At 37.3% G+C, this 26,266-nt stretch overlaps 1 protein-coding gene across 15 annotated transcripts in view; it reads left to right on the top strand.

Annotated features, from left to right (window-relative positions):
* The window catches only part of SYNJ1 (synaptojanin 1), a 91,078-nt gene that overhangs the window by 31,230 nt on the left and 33,582 nt on the right, over positions 1 to 26,266 (top strand). For 6 of the 15 annotated variants that reach the window (XM_061415757.1, XM_061416189.1, XM_061416103.1 and 3 more), the window contains exons 5-15: positions 176 to 401; positions 1,108 to 1,191; positions 5,302 to 5,363; positions 7,660 to 7,756; positions 9,244 to 9,413; positions 10,144 to 10,225; positions 12,994 to 13,146; positions 15,648 to 15,813; positions 18,057 to 18,080; positions 22,143 to 22,334; positions 24,385 to 24,469. In XM_061415757.1, the coding sequence (XP_061271741.1) occupies positions 176 to 401; positions 1,108 to 1,191; positions 5,302 to 5,363; positions 7,660 to 7,756; positions 9,244 to 9,413; positions 10,144 to 10,225; positions 12,994 to 13,146; positions 15,648 to 15,813; positions 18,057 to 18,080; positions 22,143 to 22,334; positions 24,385 to 24,469 (1,341 nt within the window). The remainder of the gene's footprint in view (positions 1 to 175; positions 402 to 1,107; positions 1,192 to 5,301; positions 5,364 to 7,659; positions 7,757 to 9,243; positions 9,414 to 10,143; positions 10,226 to 12,993; positions 13,147 to 15,647; positions 15,814 to 18,056; positions 18,081 to 22,142; positions 22,335 to 24,384; positions 24,470 to 26,266) is intronic. The other 9 variants (XM_061415930.1, XM_061416359.1, XM_061416441.1 and 6 more) reach the window with 2 other exon arrangements.

The following is a 26,266-nucleotide window of genomic DNA, read 5'->3' on the forward strand; positions in this document are numbered from 1 at the left end:
GTGTTGTGCAGTGTGCTGCCTGTATGTGCTCATCGCTCAGTCACATCCAACTCTTCGTGACCCAATGGACTGCAGTCCATCAAGCTCCTATGTCCATGGAATTTTCCAGGCAAGAATACTGGAGCGTGTTGGGGAGTGCTCATCACGCTAATGCAGTTCTTTCTTTTTCTGTTAGGAATCAGTCTTTGCACTTGCATCTCAAGCACTACGGTGTGAATTGTGACGACTGGTTATTACGCCTCATGTGTGGGGGAGTAGAAATCAGAACAATTTATGCTGCTCATAAACAGGCAAAGGCTTGCCTCATTTCCAGACTAAGCTGTGAACGAGCTGGGACCAGGTTTAACGTCCGGGGAACAAATGATGATGGTCACGTCGCCAATTTTGTAGAAACAGAACAGGTATATAGTGTTTTATCTTGCTTAATCACAAAGAACAATTGCAAAGCAGATTTTTATTTGATTCAGAACTCATTTTGACATCTGTAATGCCATTTTATGGTTGCTCTTGGCTACTTGTGAGCCTTAAGAAAGGATCCTCAAAAACAAGCTTATTTAGGTATGGCTCTTCCAGTAAGTAACAATTTGTTACTAATCAGCATGACATCATCAGTGCCCTATGTTTTAGTATTGAATTGAAAATCTTCAGTTACAGAGCTAGACAACTTAAGAAAAGTGGGTTTTAATGAAATTAAGTCAAACTCAACTCTTAAAGGTAGGTTGTGTACCATCTGAAAGGAGAAGTTGCATTATTTTTGGCTATAACTATGTAATTATAAATTCAGGCCTTGCCCTCAATCCAGTTCAAGTCTTCAGATTAGTTTTTAAAAATTAGAAAAAGCTAAAGAAAAATAACAAAATGAATTCAAAAGGAATTTCTTTTTTAAAAGTTGTAATGCTTATGCTTATATTTTCACTATCGGTTAATGTTTGTAGAACTATCACTAGTTGAAAAAAATTCGGCTTATTTATGGCCTATTTTGACTATTTTGTTAGGATAATTTGTTTATGAGAGACTGGTCAAGAGATATAACTGTTAGTAGATTTGTCTTCTGATGTAGAGGTAACAACTTTGTGGAAGTATTTTACCCAGTATTTTTCTCTGTAGGTTGTGTACTTAGATGACTCTGTTTCTTCCTTCATACAAATCCGGGGATCTGTCCCATTGTTCTGGGAGCAGCCAGGATTGCAGGTATGTGTTTTGACATTTAGTTTTCTTTCTTTTTCTCTTCAGAACTTTTCATATTTTTTTAAACTTTCAGGTTAGCTTATTAGTTCCTCGGATAATTTTATTACTCAGTCTAATAATGTTACCTGGATTTATAAATAAATAGTATACAGAAATTGTTTACAAATCCTGGAATTGTCTTAGTTATTCTTTCCTTCAGTGTTCTTTCAAATATCCATAGGAGTGCAGCTCCCATATTTCATATTAAAATTTCAATGTTTTCATGGCGTGTTGATTTTCAAAGTGTTTCTGTATTTACTATCTCCGTATATAACAATTTAGCGTCTGTAGGCAGAAAAATGTAGTAGTTAAAACAAAGCTTCTGAAACTAAGCCTCTCAATTTGAATCCTTATACTGCTAGGCTGTGTGATCTCAGGCAAGTGATTTAACCCCTTAGTGTCCATTTTCTTATCTGTAACATGGTAATATTAGTAGTTCCTACTTCTTAGTTTCTTACAACCCTTACCTAGTTCTGACCGCCAGAACTAGGTAAGGGTTAGCTGAAGTGGCACCCCACTCCAGTATTCTTGTGGGGAGAATCCCAGTCCATGAGGTTGCAAAGAGTTGGACACAGCTGAATGTCTGAGCACGTTTGTTGTTATTAAGAATATATCTAGGAATTTCCTGGCATGGCAGTCAGTGGTTAGGACTCCATAGTTTCACTACTGAGGGCCCAGGCTAGATCCCTGGTAGGGGAACTAAGATTCTGCAAGCCATGCAGTGTGGCCAAAAAAAAAAGAGGAACATATCTGCTGATGAAATTTTACTTTGCAGTTTGTAATGACTTGGGACTTGTCATCTTGAACATTGTTCTCTGTTTTGCTTTCTGATCTTTCCCCCCCAAACTTTCCTTTTGTTTAGTAAATGTCTAATCTTTAAAATGTAAGATGTTTTTTTCACGTTAGTTCATAATATTGGATTGCCCATACGAGTGTGATTTTGCATTTTATTTTTATTCAAACATGTTTAGTCCCTAACGTATAAGTTACATTCATTTTGGGCTTCTGATATATACTGCCTAGTAAATTCTGTGCCTCAGTCTATAGTAATGAAAAAAATATACAGGAAAAAGAAAATTTTGCCTTCATTTACTTTCATTTAGTTCACAGCTGGGTCTCTCTTACACTCTAGGATGGTTATTGTGGAGAAAAATTGCACACCACTTGAATCTTTTCAATAAGGGAGTTTATTCAAGACAGGCTAAGAATTAACAAGGATTAACACTGGTGCTGCTTTGCTAAAATTCTTGAGTTCTTGTCAACACCAGTTTGAGTCATGTGGGTTTCATCTTTGGCATTTTAGCGTAACTTACATAGATATATTTCTTCCTGTGTCTCCCTTAGGAAAGAATACCAACCCTACCCCATTTCTATTTTTGTGACCAGAGAAGGGTGTTTGGAATATTTGCTCTAAGAAATTTCTAAAACCCTGCTTTGATGGGAGGTAAACGCTTTTGGTTTAGAGACAGGCTAGTGTAAGAGATTCTTCTAGTCTATTTATAGGCCCTCTGTTTTACTGCTTTCTGTGTTATTTTCTTAAGTTCAGAATTACAGTGTTTGATTATTCAGTAATGTTGGGTCCTGAGTAGTTACATGGAGGGATCCTCCTTGGATGGGACTTCCTTTCGACGTCCTTCTTTGTTCTGTGGCCTGTCCACACAGATAATCTGACTGGATAATGTCATTTGATTATGGGCCGACAACTGTAGATTTGAAAATTGTGCCTTTCTTGATAGAGATAGTAATTTTTGAGACCTCAAGACAGTCCAACAGTTCTGCCAAATCATCACTGAGCTGGCCTGTCATCTTGGGTTGGGTTGAGGGTTGGGTCAGTGGTTCTGAGGTATTTAGCTTAGTAGTTTTTAAAGCCAACCTTTCTTTGACCAGAGATGGATTAGTTTCATGAGTATCTTTTATCATTTTCCCCACCACTCTAAAAGAGCAGTTAATAGAGGAATGAAAATAATAGATACTGACTTTTTGAAATAAAAATACCAAGGCCCTAAGTTCATTTTTGACTTCAAGCGGTTGTTGGGTGTCCTGAGTGTTCTTAGGGCTGGAATTTATTTTCAGGGCTCCTTCAAGTTAGTCACTTAGTGAGCTGTTTCACTTCAGTGGTCACGGACAGTGAGTCCTTCCTTGGCAGTTGTCCCTTGTTCTCTCTCTTTTCCTCCATGATACATTCTTCTCAGGTTCTTGAGTTATTTTAAAGGAATCTTTGAGAGTGATTTTAAAATGCAGATTCATGGCCTCAACTTCCCATCAACTGAAGTAGAATTTGTTGGAGTAGGGCCAAGGAATCTGCATTTCAACCAGGTACCCCACCACTCAGATTAGAGAGCTTGGCGGTAGTGGATCCTGCTCAGCTGCTTTTGCAGCGCATCCAGACTGCCTGCTCCAGCGGCCAACCCTGAGCCAAGCAAGGCAGCCCTGTGATGCTTAATCCCAGTGCTGTCTGAGGTCTTGGACTTTTCTTTTCATTCCCACTTTTGTCATCTTGGTTAAGGTCTTCATAGTTTTTTCTTGCCTGAAAGATTCTCAGATTTCTAACTGGTCTCCTCCCATCTTTCTGTTGTCTAACCAACATATTGCTGTAAGAATTGTGAATTGTAGGTAGTTTTATATATGTGTTGGGGAGCAAGTAATAGGGAACAACTACAGCCATTACCAAAAAACAAATATGAGAAAGCTTGTATTTTTTTTCACCTTCTTGACAGTTAAGAGTACTAGTGCAAGATGAATGTTAATGAATAAACAAAATGCAAAGTATTGGACTTTTAGAGAGTTAGAGGGCAACTACCTGAGATGACTCCAGAGAAAAAGTATGAACTTTGTCTGACGTTTCTGCCGCCTAAAACGCACAAATGTGTCTTGGAGCACACACCTTTCAAAGCTTAAGATTTTATACAGTCTATTGTGTACTAGAAGTAAAATGAAATAAAGATGTGACATTTGGCTAATCAGTTTCTTACTAAGAAGGAAAAGCTCTAAAGAGAGTCCACTGATTTCTCAGGACAGTCATTCAGTCATCTCGGCAGGAGAGGGAATGCTGAATGAATGATAATACTGTTAATTCAGTTTGGGACATGGATGAGCATTTAGAGCTTATTTTCTGGTTTTATTTGTCCAATTGCATGACTGATCTGGCACTTCTCCTCCATGCCACCTTTAAAGTCACGTTATTCACAGATGAGCCAGGATGAATTCTGGGGAACCTTGGGCCCACAGTCTCAGGGAGGTATTTACAAGTGAAACTCAGGGAAATAATCTGGTCTCACTGTTGTATTTCTTCTTGGCATCTTTTGTATCTCTTGATTCTGCCTCATCTCTCTCCCACTTTTCCTATATGAGAAAAGAAAAACTGTAGCAACACACAGTAGGTAGTTATTTTCCATCTTGTTTAATTCTTATAACCCAAATTTCAAAATATGCTGTTGTTTTAGTTGTGTGCCTGAGAGATTGACTTGGAAAGTCTTTTTCCAGGAATGGTTATTTTTAATCTATGGGATCTTTGGGTGAGAGTGGAGTGAATAGGGTATTTAGCATAACAGAGAAAAAAAATATGTAGCCATTGCACTTGTCGGCAGTCTGAAAGAGTAGATGTTTTGGTCGGGAGGCCTGTACTGTCATGGGAATCATTTTTCGGAATGAATGATGTTGCTGTAAGAGGACAGGTTTCTTCACTTGGCTGGGTTTGTTCTTTTGTTGCACGAATGACAATATCTGTTGACTTACAAAGGGCACATATTTAGAACGTAAGACAAGGTAATGTATATGAAAGCACTCTTAAAAATATCTTACATAAATAAAAATTCCTGTTTTTACAGTTTACCAGTTTACCAGTGTTGCATAATGCTCTAACTTCTAGTTTTTTTTTTTTAATGAGGTTGTATTTTAAAAGATAAAAAGGAGAAACCCCTAGAACTTATTTTTTTAAGAGAATATCACAAATGACAATTACTGAGCTTACTACTGTGTGCTTAGCAAATGAATTATTACATAGAGTAAACAATGCTATTTCTTTTGTCTGCGTGTTGGCTTTTGGTACGATTAAGCATATTTTTCTTATCTTAGGTGGGATCTCATCGTGTCCGTATGTCAAGGGGATTTGAAGCCAATGCACCTGCTTTTGACAGGTAAGACTGATGACTTTTATATATTGCTGTGAGTTTTGATGTTGCTAAGCAGTGAGATTAGTTGTATTTACTGCTTCATTTCACCTTTTGGGCTCTTAAGTAAAATTTCTTCTTGACTCTGATTTAAGTGGAAGACAGTGACACTCTTAGGAATTCTAGGAGTGGTGGCAGTAAGTGGGTAGGTCTTGATGTCTTGGCCTTAAAACTACCTCTGATGGGTGTGTTATCCAATATGGTGGCTATTAGCTACGTGAAGCTAGCTCTTGGGCATTTGAAATTGACTAGTCCAGATTGAGATATGTTGTAGGTATATAATAGGTCCTGGATTTCAGACCTAGTGCAAAAAAAATGCAAAATGCCAATATTTGTTTTATATATTAATTACATGAACTAAAAAGCCTCTTGATGAAAGTGAAAGTGGAGAGTGAAAAAGTTGGCTTAAAGCTCAACATTCAGAAAACAAAGATCATGGCATCCAGTCTCATCACTTCATGGGAAATAGATGGGGAAACAGTGGAAACAGTGTCAGACTTTATTTTTTGGGCTCCAAAATCACTGCAGATGGTGACTGCAGCCATGAAATTAAAAGACGCTTACTCCTTGGAAGGAAAGTTATGACCAACCTAGATAGCATATTGAAAAGCAGAGACATTACTTTGCTAACAAAAGTCTGTCTAGTCAAGGCTATGGTTTTTTCTCTGGTCATGTATGGATGTGAAAGTTGGACTGTGAAGAAGGCTGAGTGCTGAAGAATTGATGCTTTTGAACTGTGGTGTTGGAGAAGACTCTTGAGAGTCCCTTGGACTGCAAGGAGATCCAACCAGTCCATTCTGAAGGAGATCAGCCCTGGGATTTCTTTGGAAGGAATGATGCTAAAGCTGAAACTCCAGTACTTTGGCCCCCTCATGCGAAGAGTTGACTCATTGGAAAAGACTCTGATGCTGGGAGGGATTGAGGGCAGGAGGAGAAGGGGACGACAGAGGATGAGATGGCTGGATGGCATTACTGACTCAATGGACGTGAGTCTGAGTGAACTCCAGGAGTTGGTGATAAACAGGGAGGCCTGGCGTGCTGTGATTCATGAGGTCGCAAAGAGTTGGACACGACTGAGCGACTGAACTGAACTGAACATGTAGAAATGATACTTTAGTTGTATTGGATTAAATAAAATATATGTAAATTAATTTGACCTTTTGGTTTTTACCTTTTTAAGTTGCCTTCTGGAAAATTTTAAATTATATCTGTGACTTACGTTATATTTCCTGTGGATGACATTGCTCTCTAGCCTCTGGACTGATTAGAAGCTGGAGAGACTAAAGGATCCTGTGTGGGGCCTATTTATCTTAAGGCTGGAGCTGTTCAGGAGCTCTGAATCCACACGGAGTAGGCAGTGTCCTCACATGTGAGGTGCAGCCTAGTGCCCTCTGCCCTCATTGCCTTGCCAACCTAGCTGCATGGCTCCTGGTTTCCATGTCCACCCAGCATTAGCCTCAGGGTGGAGAGGGGGCCAGATGACTCTGAAAGCCCTAGCATCAGCTCAGTGCAGTTCAGTTGCTCAGTCGTGTCCGACTCTTTGCGACTGCATGGACTGCAGCACGCCAGGCCTCCCTGTTCATCACTAACTCCTGGAGCTTATTCAAACTCATGTCCGTTGAGTCGGTAATGCCATCAAACCATCTCATCTTCTGTTGTCCCCTTCTGCTCCTACCTTCAATCATTCCCCACATCAGGATCTTTTCCAGTGAGTCAGTTCTTTGCATCAGGTGGCCAAAGTACAAGGAGTTTCAGCTTCAGCATCAGTCCTTCCAATGAATATTCAGGACTGATCTCCTTTAGGATGGACTGGTTGGATCTCCTTGCAGTCCAAGGGACTCTCAAGAGATTAATGGAAAAACCAAAGCTTTGACTAGACGGACTTTTGTTGGCAAAGTAATGTCTCTGCTTTTTAATATACTGTCTAGGTTGGTCATAACTTTTCTTCCAAGGAGTAAGCATCTTTTAATTTCATGGCTGCAGTCAAAGTCTGTCACTGTTTCCATTGTTTTCCCATCTATTTGCCATGAAGTGATGGCAAATAGATGATAAGTTGATAAGTCAGAGAGAAAATTGCATTAACTGACTTTTCACAAATTCAGAGTTTTGATTCCACGTGAAATGGATTTGTATATAGTTTTGCCAATCCTATGAGTTTAAAATACTGCCATGTAGGTCCTGGTTAAAAGTGGGTTCCTGTTTATTGAAAAAAGTTTTTGACTTATCACTTGACATACGCTTACTGCCTTTCTACCTTTAACAGGCATTTTAGGACACTTAAGAATTTGTATGGTAAACAAATAATAGTAAATCTGCTTGGATCTAAGGAAGGTGAACATATGCTAAGTAAGGCTTTCCAGGTAAGTGATCATTTTTTTCCTTCTGTTCTGGCCCATGGACACCTAGGATAGTATTTTAAAAATAATAGTCAAATTCTTCCAGGAATAAGTTCTTCCTGGAAGAAGATTGAATACTTGTTGGAACCATTAGTTCTTTGAAGGCAGTTAGGCAACAATTTAGGGTAATCTTGCTGAAATTGGCATTATAGAAAGCTTTTAAGGCATTGACCCTGTTTTCTAATCTGCTTATTTATGCAGTGGAGAAGCAGAAGAATACCCTCCTCCTAAAAAATGTTCATCAGTCACTGGCAGAAAGATACCAGGCAGTTTCCCCCTTCATCTCTTCATTGCTTTGGCTAGTTCCTACAAACCATAGTCACTGTTTTAAATCTATGAAATTGTGAATAAAGCATTTGTATACACACAGGACTTCTTGTACCAATGAAAGAAAATTTGAGAATTTCACATAAGTAAGAACCTAAAGAAATGTCTGACTTCTAAAGAAAACATACTTTTCATAAATATTTATTGGATCAATAATGAATTGATATAAATTATAGTGTTATATAAGGTTATAACCTTAAACAAAATGGCTAGAAAACATTTTCTCACGTTAATGAAGTCCAGGATTAATTATTTGGCTATTTTGTTTGAATATCATTAATAAACAAGTTATACTTTGGAGAGTGAGTTTTTATTATAAGCTTTTAAAACATTTGTATATATTGAATGAAGGTATAAAAATGAATTCTTCAAATTTTGATGAGCTTTTCCTTAGAAGTCAATTACTTTGTTTTGAGATTCTATAATAGATATAGTCATTATATTTTTATGGTAAAAAATGAAATGCTGGTTGTTGGAAATAACTTTTCATTTTCTAAACCAAATAAGAATGTGAAGTTCCCTGATATTAATTATGTAAGACCTAATAGTATAGGAGGTTTTAGGAAAAGGATGCTGTAAGATATTAGCAAGTAATTTTTCATTTTACTGCCAATGGCAATGAAAGAAAGCTTTGTGAAATTAGTAAGATTTCAAGGACCTGCTTAGATTTTCATTTAAAATAAAAGTTCCATTTATAACATTGTGTTGATACAATCATATTTGGTTAACATTTAAATGAATATTTTCATGGTGGCTCAAACGGTAAAGAGTTCACCTGCAGTGCAGGAGACCTGGTTCAATCCCTGGATCGGAAAGTTCCCCTGGAGAAGGGAATGGCTACCCACTTCAGTATTCTTTTCTGGAGAATTCCATAGACAGGGGAGCCTGGCGGGCTACAGTCTATGGGGCCGCAAAGAGTCAGACACAACTGAGTGACTAACACTTTCATTTTCCTTGGCGGTCCAGTGAGTGGTTAAGAATCTGCAGTTTCACTGCAAGGGGCGTGGGTTTGATCCCTGATTGAGGATAGGGGAGATAGGGGATCCTGCCTGCCGGATCTGTGATTTGCAGCCAAAAAAAAAAACCGAAGAAGAATTAAATGAATATTTTATTTTTATTTTCAGAGTCATCTGAAAGCTTCTGAACATGCTGCTGATATCCAGATGGTGAATTTTGACTATCATCAAATGGTTAAAGGAGGAAAGGCAGAAAAATTACATAGTGTTCTTAAACCTCAAGTCCAGAAGTTTCTGGATTATGGAATTTTTCATTTTGATGGAAGTGAAGTTCAAAGGTTTGACTTCTCTGTTTTTCCTTTTTTTAAATTGGAACTTTTCTGTAGTTATTTAATTTCTTTATTATACTTGATTTTAAGCTTGTTGTTCTTCTTTCTAATAGTAGCTTACATTACTGGGCACGTGCTATGTGTGGGTCAGGTAGTGCACTTAGTCTTTACAATTATTAATAACAACTGTAGGGATGGGTCACACTGGAGGAAGTGGGGGGCTGAAAGCTGTCATCTTCCCCACGTCACGTAAGTAGAAAGTGTTAGAGCTCGAATTCATCTAGCTCCAAATCTCATGCTGCTCTTTCGGAGGCTGTTCCATTTCTCTCGTAAAATTAATGTCATAATATTTCTTGGCCTCAGTAAAGATTATTTAATGCAAATAAAAGACATGGGTTGTTGTCTGTTCTGCTATAGAACTGTGTGGTTATAAATCTGAATGTGTGTTTAGCTCCTGACTACTGGCCTCATTAAAAATAAGTGGATGTGGTTGACTGGAGAGCTAGTAATAGAGAGTGGACGGCAAAATGTTAGCGCTTATAGAATCTGGATGGTGGGTATATGGATGATCACTGTAAAATTCTTTCATCTTTTTTGTGTGTTTGAGAATTATACTAGAGAATTGAAGTGGGGAGAAAGTAGATGCTACATTTTAATCAGCTTAATTTTTCTCAGTTTGTTTTAGCTTTTGTTATTTTGGTTTTAAATTGCCCATTTAGCTTCACTGAATTTGTTTCAGGTGCCAGAGTGGTACAGTTCGAACAAACTGCTTGGATTGTCTTGACAGAACAAATAGTGTGCAGGCATTCCTTGGTTTAGAGGTAAAAAAATATGTGTATGTAACTTAACGTCAAATTCCTTTTTCAGTGCTTTTGTGATATTTATGTTTGGCATTAATTATTTTTCACAAAATGAAGTTAAGCTTCATTTTCACAAATAAAGTTTGACTTCTCTTCTAGTTTTTTTTTTTCAAGTAGTGTCCCTTTTCATTTAAATGTTTCCTTTATCTGTTCTAAATACTTTCTTTAGATAGCTTCTGTTTCCTTTTATTGTTCATTAACTTTGCCTCCAAAAAAAAAAAGCCTGCTATTTATACTGTTTTAGTAATTGTCTCGCCTGCCTGTCTTTTGGATAGGCAAAATATATATATAATATATATATATATATATTTTATTCTCAGTATTGTAATTTTTAAAAAATAATTTTATTTATCTATTTTTGGCTGTGCTGTGTTTTCATTGCTGCGTGGGCTCTTTTTCTAGTTGTGGCAAGCAGGGGCCACTCTGCTGTTGCGGTGCTGGGCTTCTCATTGCAGTGGCCTCTTGTTGCGGAACATGGGTTCCAGCGTGCTCGGGCATCAGCAGTCGCAGCTCCCGGGCTCTAGAGCACAGGCTCAATAGTTGTGGCCCACCAGCTTAGTTGCTCCGCAGCATGTGGGCTCCTCCCAGACCAGGGGTTGAACCCGTGCTTCCTGCGTTGGCAGGTGGATTCTCTAGCACTGAGCCACCAGGGAAACCCTTGATACTGTCTTTTTAAGACCTTTTGAAATTAAGGAGGATCTATTTTCACATGTACAACCCTATAGAATTATATTTTTAACAATCTAAACCAGTACAGTTTACATAGCATTTTTAAAAAAATTGCTACAAAAACCAGGATCAGTTGAAAAATGTCATTGTTAGAATAAAACTGAATGAGAGCCAACTTCTCTAACACACTCTTTGTTTAAAATTTTGTCTTTAGTACTTACCTATCAAACTCAGTCTAATTTAGGCATAATCTCAACTATGTGACAGACTGTGTAGCAATGCTTAGATTTCCCAATCTTGCCCCTTATGCAGCTGTCAGGGTCATAAGACTATGGTGGGTCTTCATTTAGTTCTGTAGGAACTTAGCATAGTTCTCCAATACTGTAAAACCAGGAATAGAAAGTAAAAGGTTCTTATTTCCTCTAGCAAATGATCTTAAATTTGGCTAGAATATTGGTTAATTAGTTACTCTGCAGCTGAGATTCATTCAGTCTCAAAAGGAAAGTACCGTGTATAGAATTTCCTACTAGAAAAATGTATTTTTGATGTAACTAGATTTTACTGCTTTGCCTTTTTTGAAATCTGTTGTTGAGGATTATCATTATAATTTAGAAAATATGACAGAAGAAAAGTGAAAGCAGGCATTTGATTACTGTGGATTGAGTTTTATGAGATATCTTGGGTTTATGTTGAGTTCTCTTAAGTGGCTAAAGACATTTAGTTAGAGTAAGCTTGTGAAACACTTGAACATCTTCACTGAACATAGAACAAGTGTTAGTTTTCAGAATCTGTCTTAGTGGACTACCCACTGTTTGTTATTAATATTAGGTGTGAGAGTACTTACTCCCCTAGTAGCTTGACTGGTTACAAAATATACTGCAAGTGTAAGTAAAAGCAAACTGCTTGTAGTGAAAACCAGTTTTGCCCAGTTCTTTGAAGAAAGAGGAGATTATGATAAAGGAGAACCTGGAGGCTTGTTTGCTTTATTCTACATGCCAGCAAAAGAACAGCCCTGGTGTACGTCTAGGCAATAGGATTAGACCCAGTATAGAGTTTTTAATATTATTTTAGTTTTTGATCCCTGTGTAATTATGGATAATCTCCATAATATCTTTATCTTATAGATAAGATAAAAGGAAACACAAGTGGGAAGGAGTTAAGTAAAACTACAGGGGCATAGACTATGACTGGATTCCAAATAAGAGAAATAGACTGGGTAAGGATTATACATTACTTTGACTTTGCCAGACTTTAAGGCTAAGAGTCATTCAGAGTAAAGACTTCTAAACACATATACTGTGATGAAGGAACTGTGGTAGCCCCAAGATCCTCTCATTCTTCGAATACTGTGTTCCCCCTAGTTCTCCCTTATGTACTTTACTGATACGAATTCAGTACATTCAGAGCTGTCATGACTTTATTCAGAAATATGACTTATTTAAAATTTTGATATCAATTCAAGAGCAGCTCTGCTTTTTTCATAATCTCCTGACCTTAATTACCCAAACATATAGAACCAAATGCAAAAATTAAAGAAACTTAGTTATTTCTATATATTTTAAAATAAAGTACGTATATTCCTCTGCTCCAGTGGGTGCTGTTGCATAATTATTCTTTTAGGTGAACAAGATAAACTAGTCTGATTTATAGGAACTTTTTTTTTTTTTTTTCTTATTTTGGCCCCACAGCTTGTGGGATCTTAGATCCCCAACCAGGAATTAAACTCAGGCCCTCGGCAGTGAAAGCAGGGAGTCCTAACCACTGGACTGCCAGGGAATTCCCTAAAGGTTTGGGACATTTTAAAAAGCTTAATATCATTTAACCAGAAAAAGTTCTTGTTACTACAAGGATTGAATACTGTAGGTTGCATTGATGTGATAGTTACTTTAGAAATTGGCATGGGGAGGAATAACAAAGCCTAGTAAACTTGAATTTTCAGAATCCAGACCCACAACATCCTGTAACTATAAATTTTTGGTTTGATTCTGGTAGTTCTTAAAAGGTCACATCGTAATGGATGTATTTATATACTTATAAAAGTTTCTTTTCTGCTATTTTAGATGCTGACTAAACAGTTGGAAGCTCTTGGTTTAGCTGAAAAGCCTCAGTTGGTGACTCGCTTTCAAGAAGTTTTTCGATCAATGTGGTCTGTGAATGGTGATTCAATCAGTAAGATTTATGCAGGAACTGGAGCCCTTGAAGGAAAGGCTAAGGTAGATCTAGATTATAAAAGATCCTCTTTTTTTCTTCTTTAATAAAGCTTTAAATGAACTCTTTTAAGTTAGTAGTTTTTTTTTAAGGTATCTATTTTAGAATTCTGTTTCATCATGTTTTTATGTCCTGTTTATTACCTCCTTCTCTAGTGGATACTAATGACTGAATGGATAGTTATTTCCCTAGGTTTGAGAGGTATATTATATATGTATGACATATTTAGTTGTTTAGTGATAATCTACTAGGCTTACATACGTATTACTTCCGATTTTTTTAATGATTTTTCACTTGCATATGTGTTTTAATTTTTATACTGTTTATTTTAATCAGAAATATGTTTTTTTTTAAGCCTTTGCTTTGCCTTTTTTATTTATTTTTTTTGGTCACACAAGGCAGCATGTGGACCTTAGTTCCTTGGATCAGGGATCAAACCCAGGCCCCTGCAGTGAAAGTGCAGAGTCTTAACCACCAGACTGCTATGGAATTACCCAAAATATGTTTGTTTTTTTTTAATTAGGGCCGTCTGTGGTGGCCCAGTGGTTTAAGATTCCACGCTTCTAGTGCAGGGGGCGTGGATTCGATCCTTAGTTGGGGAACTAAGATCCCACAGGCTGCGCAGCACAACCATAATTAAAACAAAAGTTCCCGCCTCCCCAAATGTTACTCTTGCCAAGAAAGGGTCTTACCTTACTTGCCTTTGTGTCCCCAGTGCTTGCCGCAGCACATACAATTGGATAGATGGGTGACAAGTGCCGGATGGACAGATAAATCAATGGGTAGTTTATGCAACACCACCTATGAACCCAGTGCTATCAGGGCTGAAGTTTTTATTCTTTTTCTTATCTTACCTTGACAAGGAGGCTATCAAAATGTGCCTTTGCAAGTGTGAGGTATGGATGTAATTATGTATCTGTATGTCATCATTACTTTAATTTGTTGGTATTATCTACAGACTGCTTCTGCTTTAGTGTTTGTCCCTTACTGAGGGACTTTGGGTACATACTTGAAATATTTTTCATTATATCCTTAAATATTGACCTTTTATGGCTTCTGGATTCAGCTGAATTTATTAATGTACTACAACCCTACAATTTCTCAAATTACCCCAGGAATAGAAACAGAGACATTTACTACTTGTATAGTTTCTTACTTAGTCTCTTCAGTATAGCAGCTGAATTTCATCATCTCAAGTCTTCTGTTTTCCACTTCTTCCTCTTCTGTGTCTCATAAAACGCCATGCCTCTGTTCAGAAGTATTGGCCTTAGCTGCAAAGTTCCTTTTGTTCAACTCAGAAATAATTTGTATTGACATTTACAAATATTTACTTCTTAAAGGGTCCCTGTTTTGAAAAACCTGATGTTGTTAAACTTTCATGTATTCTTTTTTAAATAAACAACATAATTCTTGCTTTTAAACCTGATTCTCTACAACTGTTGCTTAAAATATTCTTTTATGTTCTGCCTCTTTGTTTCTGCAGTTGACTGTCTATGTACAGAGGTTACATATATTTTCAGTGATCTTTTCTAACAAACTAGATATGAAATTTTATGTATTAAATATACTAGTCTGAATTGACCTGAAATCTAACATCTGAACTGCTCTTTCTTTTCCTTTCTCTGGGTTCCTTTTGATTAATTGCCTGATAATGTGAATGGTGAGTCCCCTTTTTAAAATAATGTTATTTACATTTGTTTTATGGAAGGAAATAACATTTTTAAGCCTCAAATCCTTGTTATTTCTTTGAGGAATAAAAATTACATATTGCAAACTAAAGTTTTTTTTTTTAACTTTTTTTTAAACAGTCATCAAAATCTGTAAGATTAAAATATCTTTATGGTAACTAACACACCTGAGTGAAGTAAACGTTCACTAGAAGTTATAATCAGCTCTCTCACTGTAGGAATTGGCATGCAGTTTATATTTTTATATTTACATAGGCAAAATGAGCTAAAATAGAAAACTGTAGTTTCTATGTTACAGGCTAGACCTTCACTCTCATGCTCAGTTTTGTTTCTAACTAATATCAGTTACTTGGGAGCAATCTCAGTTTTATTCTCTGCTGTTCGTGTGCTTTGGAGTTTTTCTGAGAGTGCGGACGTGCAGTGTGTCCTCCTCTATCTCCTCTGCTTCTCCCCACCCGCCCCGTCCACCCCAGGCCTGACAGTCACAATGGGAGAAGTGATCTCCTTGCCTTGAGTAAGCACATTTCAGTCTGTTTCCTCTCCAGTAAACAGTTACACAGGTTTACTGCTCTGGATGTCATCAGTGGATGCAGCTATGGCACTGAGCCCCTTCTGTCTCCCTGCAGTGCTGTTATCCAAAAGAGGAAAGGAAACAGTGACACCTTAATGTGACATTTTAATGTGACAGTTTGATATTCAGAATGGAATGATGAGGTCCTTTTACTACAGTGAAGTCGTATACAACTTATCTAAAGTTTCAGAATACCTATTGAGTGAAAACAATGTAGAATGAAAGTCCATGCTTTTTTCCCCAACAGGCTGGAAAGTTAAAAGATGGTGCTCGTTCAGTTAGTAGAACAATTCAGAATAACTTCTTTGACAGCTCCAAGCAAGAAGCAATTGATGTTTTGCTCCTGGGAAATACTCTAAATAGTGATTTAGCTGACAAAGCTCGAGCCCTTTTAACTACTGGAAGTTTGCGTGGTAGGCGTACTTTATATTTTACTTTATGTTGTCTGTATTCCTTCTAAAAGTCCAAGAGGTGAATGTAAACTTATTTACATATATACTTTCTAGTTTGAGTTGATTAAAATAGTTTTTTGAAAGAATTTCTATCATTGTAATTTTCTAAAATTCCATTCTCCAAAGGAAGTTTGATTCTCCTAAAATATTTATAGCATTAGCAGAATTATTAAGCTGTAAACTGAAGCCCATGCATGTTTTCTTTTATAGATTATGATTGAGGGGGGAAATGATTTAAATATTGCTAACTTTATTTAAGGCAAGATTTCATAAAATATTCAACTAGTACTTTCAGTATTCAGTAACCTAATTATGTAGAAAGCATTGCTTTATTGAAAAAAAACAATACCTGTTCTGGTTATTTTACTAATCACAACCCCAGATGTTTCTATAACTTGGTCTTACTTTTTAAGTGCTGCTGTTTGAATAAGCTTTAAATCATATTAATAATTTTAAAATGTTGCTTATTATTGGACACTGTCATCCCCAATTTTAATATTTGACATAAAATATATGCCAGGCTTTCAGAATAGCTGTTGATTTTTCACTGTGTTTCTTTAAAACCAAAAGAATTTGAGCTCATGTCAGTGAGCATATTAAGCAGGATCATGGGAAAACTCAGTATACATTGTATAACTTATTAAATTAGACTCCCTTAATTTTTTTTTTTCTATTTTAGCTTTCCAGCACTCTGAACATTTTTTTTTACTTCTGTTATCTCCCAAAAGAACCCTTTCAGTTTTCCCTGTTCAACTAGGAGAAATTGTTCCTCAAATAACCTCCTCATGGGTTATCACTTGTTATCATGGATTCTTTCAGAATTCTGCGTGGTGCTGAAGGTAGTTAATTACAGTCAGCTCCTCAGGGATCTGTGAGTAGACTGGGGGACTGAAATCTACTAAAGCTCTGAACACCAGAATCTGATCATAGCTACTGCTTTTAACTTCAGGCTTTCTTCCAGCAGTAGACACTGACTCATTTGCATCTTATCACCTCTTTCTACCCGTGCCTTCTTTGATATGGAGGCATTAATCAGCAACCACTGAAAGTAAGCTATTAAAGGAAAGAGAAGTGAGGGACCTGAATAATTCCCAGACTTGATCATTAGTTTTTTAGTTTCCTGCACATTTTACTATGTGAAGAACGTACCCTTAAAAAAACAGTACAGTCAATTCTGCTATAGCTCTTATTTTAAGAATGAGAATTTATTCCAAAGGGGATGCTATGTCAGGAAAAATTGTGAGTATAACGCCAATTCTGTAGTAGTTCATGCATATTTCACTGGTGGTAGTAGTGCTAGAGAAATGCAGAAAGCTGTACTCAGCGGAACTGAGGTGGATAGAAATATACAAAACACACATACATGTGCATGGACCTCTCCCTCCCTCTGTTCACCAACTGTGTGATGAGCCAGATCCTCCCATATCTGGTGTCACAGCTTACTATCTAGTTTCGGAGAAGCCTTCTTCCGGCATTCACAATTGCTCACAAGCACAGGCATCTTCCTGCTCATTTATAAGCAAACCTCAAGTCTTTTTCAAGATAAAGTACCATATGTTAGACGTATTTGTCCATTCCTTAACCGTTTAACATGTGTAGGGTTCTGCTACTGTTTTTATAGCAGGTTCCTATCTTGGCATATCATTGCTGAAGTGTTTGAATGTTGTGCCCAAACCCAAATATTTTTGCCATAAACCCCATGCCTGTGGGAATTTATACCATCTTGCATAGCTGGTCATTCTGTTGGAATGTATGTGTTTTTTTAATAACTGAACTGATTGTACCTGTCAGCTGGTGAGTCCCAAAAAATACTCCAAGGTGTGCATTAGGGCAGTATCTGCAATATTTCAGTGTCCTCCAGCCTCTTAGGTTTTCGGGTTCGTATTCTCCCTCAGAAGTATGTGCACTTGCACACTCAACAGACATACATATGGGACTGGCCTGGAAAGCAGGCCTAGAACCTTCTGATTGTGAAACTCTGCACATCACTATGTCCCCGTAGGATTTTTCTTAGCTACAGTGGGTTTACATCAGTTATTGTCATTTATTTTATCTTTGGTATCCTTCAGCCATCAGAAAAAAATGTCATCAAACTAAAAGAAAAAAATGAAGCTGTCTGAGAAGGTTTTGTCATAACACTCGACTTCAACTGTAACTTACTGTGTTACTAATGACTCTTTGTTTTCTTCTTGATGCATCCATAGTTTCTGAACAGACGTTACAGTCAGGTACAGTATAGAAAATCAACCTGTCAATAAATGCAACTTTTTCTCAAATTTTTTTTAAAAAGCGGATGTTGTATATAAATAGAGCCACAAATAAATGGAAACTTTATTTTTCCCTCTGATTCTGACAGGATAAATTGATGCTTTGTTTTAATCTAAGAAAAAGAATTTTAAGTTTGAGAAAACAGACTACTTCATTTAGAAGGAGCTATGCCAAGCTCTTTGTCTTCTTGTAGCAAGTGCTTAATTTCAATTAAATATGGGTCATCTAGTTTTAATTTTACTTTTACATTTCAGTGAACAAACATTATTAGTGTTATATTTTACCCTTTATTGTTGTTTAGTCACTAAGTCATGTCTGACTCCTTTGCGACCCCATGGACCATAGCCCACCACGTTCTTCTGTCCATGGAATTTCTCAGGCAAGAATATTGGAGTGTGTTGCCATGTCCTCCTCCAGGGGATTTCCCAGCTCGGGGGTTGAACCTGCATATCCTGCGTTGTCAGGAGGATTCTTTACCACTGAGCCACCAGGGAAGTCCTGAAAAAAACCTAGATGTGACTCTTACAGATTAATGGGAAATACTACCTGTGATGTTTACAACTACTCAATAGCACTTGTCACACACATAACATTTTAAAAAAGACATTGACTCATTTTCTCATATGGTGTGTGAAATATTTTCTGAAACTGGAAGACCTGCACTAAAATATGATCTGAAATCTTTTAAAAAGCATTAAGATTGCTAGCAAAGTTAGAAGAGCCAAGTGTGTAAGACCTAAAGGTCTTATTTTTCTTGTCATTCCAATTCTTAAAAATCTCATACCTTCATTCTCTGGACAAGGTTTATGATCTTGTCTTTAAACTTGAGTCTGTGGCAAAAGGAACTCTTGCCAGAAACTTTGCTGAAAAGACATCTTTTCTTCCCTTCACTTAAGATTTGGTATCACTTAAGATTTTTGTTTCACTTAGTTATTTTTCTGAGTGTTTTAAGACACTGTAGGTGAGTTTTTGAGAAGATGGAGGAAGAGAGCACTTGTATTTATTTTTGAATTAACATCATGAAATCCGTTTTCTGAAATGATATGATATTTAGGGATGGACATCTGTTTGAACAGAGACACATTTCTTTCTGCACATTAAGGTGCCAACCAGTTTTTTTAAAAAAGAATAAACTAGGAATTTTAAAACTTTTTATTCCCATTTGTAAACTGACTTTAGTAGCTTACTCAATGTGGTACATGGTTTTCTTCACACAATTCATTGTATGTCTTGCTGCATATTTTAAGCCATTAAATAATTATAGAGCTTGTGTTTTCATGTAGAAAGGATTGTAGAAGCTGTTTTCATAGTAGTAACAATGTCAGTGACTTCGATTAGAAAGACCAGTGTTGATCAGTAGTAATAGAGAAGGATTCTTTATCCAAGTTCAGCCAACATTCAGTTAACCATATCAACAGGCCAGAAAAACAATCTGCTTTCATTCCCCCCAGACTCTGTGCAAGTAATCAGATAACAGACTCAGAGATGTATACATGTGCCCTAGGAACAGTGAGGATGTGCTTGTCACCTGAACCTGCAGTTCTTTTGTAGGATTCACAAGTCAGACTGTTTTCATTCTAATCCAAAAATGTTATCAGCCTTTTTCACTCATTCTTTCACAAGCTTGCTTGCTGTACCTTGGTATCCATTCCAAAAATAATAATTAATATCATAATAAAATAAGATCACCTGGTGAGAGGTGAAGATCATTTTGATTTCCATCTCCTCTTGGCAGTTAACCACCCTTTTAAGGGCATATTCTTTATCATTATTAATGGATTGAAGTCCTAGGAAGTTTCTATTCACTTTAAGTGCCAGGATTTGACTTAATCTAAGTGAAATGTGGTTTAGAAGGCAGAAAGTTAGGTGGAAGCCAAAAAGTAGGTGGAGAAGAGAGATTGAGGATTCAAAATGTATTTCATGTTTATTCATTTAACCATTGTTTACTGAACGCTCAGTATGTACCGGGAGAAGGCAATGGCACCCCACTCCAGTACTCTTGCCTGGAAAATCCCATGGACAGAGGAGCCTGGTAGGCTGCAGTCCGTGGGGTCGCTAAGAGTCGGACACAACTGAGCGACTTCCCTTTCACTTTTCACTTTCATGCATTGGAGGAGGAAATGGCAACCCACTCCAGTGTTCTTGCCTGGAGAATCCCAGGGACGGTGGGGCCTGGTGGGCTGCCGTCTATGGGGTCACAGAGTCGGACATGACTGAAGTGACTTAGCAGCAAGCAGCAGCAGTATGTACCAGGTGCTCTTCTAGTCTGGAGATATTGGAGCAAATAAAATAGACCAAAACTTCTATATAGCACAGGGAACTTGACTTAATGATCTGTGGTGGCTCAAATGGGAAGGAAATCCAAAAAAGAGGGGATGTATGTATACATGTAGCCGATTCCCTTTGCTGTAGAGCAGAAACGGACACAACATTATAAAGCGACTATCGGGGCTTCCCGTGTGGTGCAGCAGTAAAGAATTCACCTGCCATTGCAGGGGGCACAAGAGACACGGGTTCGATCCCTAGGTGAGAAGATCCCCTGGAGGAGTAAGTGGCAATGCGCTCCAGTATTCTGCCTGGAAAATTCCATGGGCAGAGGATCCTGGTGGGCTATGGTTGAAAAGAGTCAGACGTGACTGAGCACATACACTCACACATCCCAATAAATAAATAAAATGAAAGGATATTCATTCTGTATGTGTTAGTCACTCAGTCATGTTCTACTTTGTGCCCCATGGACTGTAGCCCTCCAGGCTCCTCTGTCTGTGGAATTCTCCAGGCAAGAATACTAGAGTGAGTTGCCATTTCCTACTCCAGGGGATTTTCATGACCTAGGGATTGTACCCGGGTCTCCTACATTGCAGGCAGATTCTTTACTGTCTGAGCCACAGAACTATCATATTATCAAGCATATCTACTTCTGGATATATATTTGCATACTGAAGTGGGTAGCCATTCCCTTTTCCAGGGGATCTTCTTGATCCAGGGATCAAACCCAGGTCTCCTGCATTGCAGGCAGATTCTTTTACCATCTGAGCTACCAGGGAAGCTCCATTCATTCTGGTTCCCCCGCACAAAAAATGAAAATGAGATCAACCAACATTTCTGCCCTCGTGGAACTTCCATTTTCGGTGAGGGGTGACAGTTAACAGGATAAATAAATAAAATGCATAGTTTGTACATGGTAATAAATAAACACCATAGAGAAAAGTAAAGCAGGGAGGTGATATGGACAGTAAGAGACAGAATGCACATTTTAATAAGCTGATCAGGAAAAGCCTCACGGCAGAGTTGATGCCTGCAAGCGGTGAGGGAAGAGTGTTGCGAGCAGTGGAAGCAGCCAGTGCAGAGGGGGTCCAGGGCCAGAGCAGTGAGCGAACAGGGTGGGATGGCAGCTGAGGGTAGAGAGGCAGGGCAGATTGTCTGGGGTCTTGTAGAACATTGGTGAAGACGGTGTCACCTGTGATCTGGGAGGCTTTTAGTAATGGCTTCATTCTCCAGCATCTCATTATTGTCCATGATTTGCGTTTGTGTCAGGGAGCTGTTTTTCATCAAGCTACCTGTGAGTAGTTAGAGTCCTATATGTCATGGTTCTTGAACATCTTTCTTTGGGGAAAAATAACTTATTTTTACTAGCTTCCGAATGAAAGTTGTCTGTAAGTCAGTTGCTATATTCCTTAAAATTTGCAGTCTCTGATTTTGTGTATCATAAAATGATGTACTACTTCACTGAAACAGAACTGTTTTGCATGTTTTATGTTGCTGAATTAATTTTGTAATAGTTTTTTTTACTTGGGCTGTCGTACTTCACGTAGTTGATATTTTCAAAGTGTGTTGGTTACTTGCATTGTGTTGGGCTCTGTGTTCAAGGCTTATCTCTTTTGTGCCTGTGCATGTATTTGATGCTTGTTTGTGCCAATGATGGTAATTGTACTTTCTAGCCATCATCTCTCAGTTATGAAGATCAATTTTTGTAAATGTTTTCACGCACCCAAAATTTTGTTGTATTTTGTTTTTACCAGCATCTTCTAAAGTACTAAAGAGTATGTGTGAGAATTTCTACAAGTATTCAAAGCCCAAGAAAATTCGAGTATGTGTGGGCACATGGAACGTGAATGGCGGGAAGCAGTTTCGCAGCATAGCTTTTAAGAATCAGACCCTTACGGACTGGCTTCTTGATGCCCCCAAGTTAGCTGGCATCCAGGAGTTTCAAGGTTGGCTTCTTACAATATGGATTAATTAACCCTGACTCTGATGTATTAACCTAGAAAACAAATGCGGCACTTCACAATATGCAGTACTTTATAAAAGAAACTTCTATATATACATTTGAAGCCCAGCATTCTTCTTAGAGATCAAATCTCTTCAAATCTTAGGTCTTTTGTATTCATAGACTTTTCTCTACTACTTCATAGGAACCTATGGTAAAGTGAGAAATCTCTTTGTTATTTGATTCTCAGAAAATGTAATCCATACATGAGTAGATAACTCTTTTGTGTGTGGGTTTGTGTATTTATTTTTTTAAGATGTGATTTTTTTTTTCCTGTTTTTATTCTTTAAACTGATGCATAGCAAATTTATTTTGTGATTAAGAATTTTTCAAACCTAATGTATTTTGTTTTTCAAATAGAGTCCTTTATTTGCTAAGATAAGAAATAGGGTAGGTCATGAGTAGGTTTACAAAACTCATTTTGACATTTATTGTCCCTGTAACAGAACAATACTGATTCATCCTTGTAAAAACTCATCACTGAGTTTGGGTACTCTACCACCAAGCTCTTAATAGCCAGTACTTAAGCTGAGGATGCTTGTATTAAGATTTTTAACTAGAATCATGGATTTGAGGACTGTTTGCTTCAACTTGAATTCCTTTTTAAAATGGTACACATTTACCAAGTGTTATTTATGAAGGAGATATGTATAGGAAATACTGTGAGATACAGATTTTTCTTTTTTAGTTGCCTTTAATCAGTCACACCTTAAACCCTGGGAATTTCCCTAAACTTTTACTAAAATGCTGCTTTTCATTTTACATTGAACCTAACTTGAAATTGTAGCTGTAGTATTAATAGTAATAACAATAATAAAGTAACAGCTAACACTACTATTATGAGTACTTGACATCTATTCATTTAATCATTATAACAGACCTAATACATAGCCACTCTTAGTATTTCAGTTTTTAGATGAGGAAACTGAGACACAGGAAGAGAAGTGACACGCCCAACGTCATGCAGCTGGCAGTGACAGAGCCAGGATTTAGGGATGGACATCTGGCAGTTTGATTCTGGAGTTGTGCCGCACTGCACTTTGTGTGTGAACTTGGGCAAGTTGCTTAGATTTTCCAGAGCCTCAGTTTCCTGTCTGTAAATAACAGGCAGATGTAATCTGTCTCGTAAGGTGTCTGTAGTAAAAGAGAAGATTCACAGGTAAGCCTTGCACACAATAGCAGTCAGTGAATACTTTACATTTTTTATTCCTCAGTATTTGTTCATCGTATTTATATAAGCTCTTTCTCTTAGCTATTTGTCCCGTTTCTGAATGCTTGGGCCACCCAGGCTACCCTGGGCTTGCTTATCTAAAGCAGTTCTGTTCTCTTTTGGTAAGCCATGGGAGAGCTAATGGCTAGAAGAGAGGGGTCTGAAGCCCTGACTTCCCATTTTCCTAGATTGCTTCCACCTAGGAATTTCCAAATTAAAGTGTAAAATTCCCTCTCAGCTGTTTGCTCTAATTTGAGTTGGTTACTCGCCCACCTTATTGTTTGTGCTCTTTCTGAAATATTTCTTGGTGGCTAAAAAAGGAGGGGATTTATGTATACTTAGGGTTGATTCATGTTGTTGTACAGCAGAAACCAATACAACATTGTAAAGCAATTATCCTCCAATTAAAAATAAATATTTAAAAATAATTTTAAGTAATTACTTATCCATTTGGATTCATCTTTTAGCCTTTGAGAAGCGGCTTGTTTCTCTGCTGTCCATAGTTCAAACCATAACAACAGTTCTTTCAAAAATGATTTCTGAAAGGACTTATCTTCAAGAATAATAGTCTTCAAGAAAAGCAAACTTAGGTCACCTAAATAGAAATTGAAAGTAATTTTGTCCCCCTCATGGTTTTTTGCCTTTAATTTGCTTTTGGTTAAACTTGGAACACAAAAATGGACTTGTATGAGATCTGATGTTCGTCTTAGTTCTGTTGGGGTAGGGAAGTTGCCGTTTAACTAAGGCCATCTTTTAAAAGGCTTTCTTGGATGCTTAATTTTAGATAAAAGAAGTAAACCAATGGATATATTTGCAATTGGTTTTGAGGAAATGGTAGAGCTGAATGCTGGAAACATTGTGAATGCAAGGTAAGCCAGCCAGGTAACACACAGGGAAACTTTCTAGTTGATGAACATGGGGGACAGGTAACTAAGTACTTACTACAAGCATAGATAGAGATAATATATGTGAAGGTGCTTTTTAAACTGTAATTCAAATAATAGTTCTCAAACTTTTTGGTTTCAGGTCTTTCTACACTCTTAAAAATGTTGAAGATCTTAAAGAACTTTTATTTATGTGGTTTTATCTCTTGATACGTATCACATTAGAAATTAGAGACAAAAATTTTTAAGCATTCAGTTCATTTAAAAATAATAACTCATTACATGTTAACATAAGTAACACATTTTTTTCCTGAAAAGTAACTATTTTCCAAAACAAAAATTTACTAAGAAGGATGGTATCAATTGATAGCTTGCAAATCTGTTTAGTCTGGTTTAAGATGGCTGGGTTCTCACATCTACCTCTGCATTAGTCTGTGTAGTGTGTTGTTTTGATTGAAATATATGAAGAAAATCACATAAATACGTAGTTGGAAACCAAAATATTTTAGTAGCCTTTTTAGATTTTTTCTTCTCTGATAATACTCAGCAAATAGTCATTTTTGGTGGTTAGTTATAGTGTGGAATCTGAAACCATAGTGATGAACTTTTTGTGCTCAGTTATACCAGAACATCGGTCTGTCTTTTACCCGTGCGTGATTTTGACACGTCATTCATTAGGCATTTGGAACATAGTAGTAGTAAACTAATTATGTAGATCTTTCAGAATTATGTAGATCTTTCAGATTTTGATACATGTCATTGTATAATATCAAAACATAATATTGGTTAATTTCATCACCAAATTAATTTAATCTCTTCAGCAAATTCTTCAACTATTGGGAAGCTGTCAAGATCATAGTAGCAAATACAGGTTTATCAAAATTCCCCCTTTTCTTTCAAAATGTAAATTTTATTATTAGAAATATACACCATAGGTCATGTCCTTTGAAAACACAGGCATGGTTGAAAACATGTTTGCCAGATAGTCTAAATTTGAATAATCATAGTGTGTCTGTCACTAGTTCTTCCAAGTAAAAATTATATTCTATAAAAAAAGTGGCATTTCAGCTCTTACCTCAGACTTGAGTGCTTTTTTCTGAAACAGCCATCATGTATGTGTTCAGTGTGCAGCAAAAGTGGTTGGTTTGTATTTTTCCATTCATTACACAGAATATAAAAAGATGGGCTTCTAGGATTGAGCTTTGACAAAATTAGTAATGTTTACTGCTTCATCAGGATGTTCTTAGGTGAAATGGCTATTTTTGCTTGGTGTTGGAGGTTCTTGGGATTTCCCTGTTGGCTCAGACGGTAAAGAATCTGCCTGCAATGCAGGAGACCCAGGTTTGATCCCTGGTTTGAGAAGATCCCTTGGAGAAGGGAATGGCAACCCATTCCAGTATTTTTGCCTGGGAATTTCCATGGACAGAGGAGCCTGGAGGGCTGCAGTCCATGGAGTCACAAAGAGTAGGACGCATCTTGGGCACAAACCTATTACTCTGAAAATGTATAAAGAGAAAGACAAGCATTTTCCCTACCTTCTTTGTATAAACATGTTTCATAATAACTGGATAGTTGATAAAAGTTCTTTACAGAAGAATTCCAATTCATTACAAATGCCCATGGAATGCTGAATTTATGAAATCAACATGTTGTAACCTCTGTTGGTGGAGAAGGAAATGGCAACCCACTCCAGTATTCATGCCTGGAGAATCCCATGGACAGAGGAGCCTGGCAGATTATGGTCCATTGGATAGCAGAGAGTCAGACACAGTTGAAGCAACT

Source organism: Bos javanicus, chromosome 1 (genome assembly GCF_032452875.1).
Source record: "Bos javanicus breed banteng chromosome 1, ARS-OSU_banteng_1.0, whole genome shotgun sequence".
Taxonomy (NCBI): domain Eukaryota; kingdom Metazoa; phylum Chordata; class Mammalia; order Artiodactyla; family Bovidae; genus Bos; species Bos javanicus.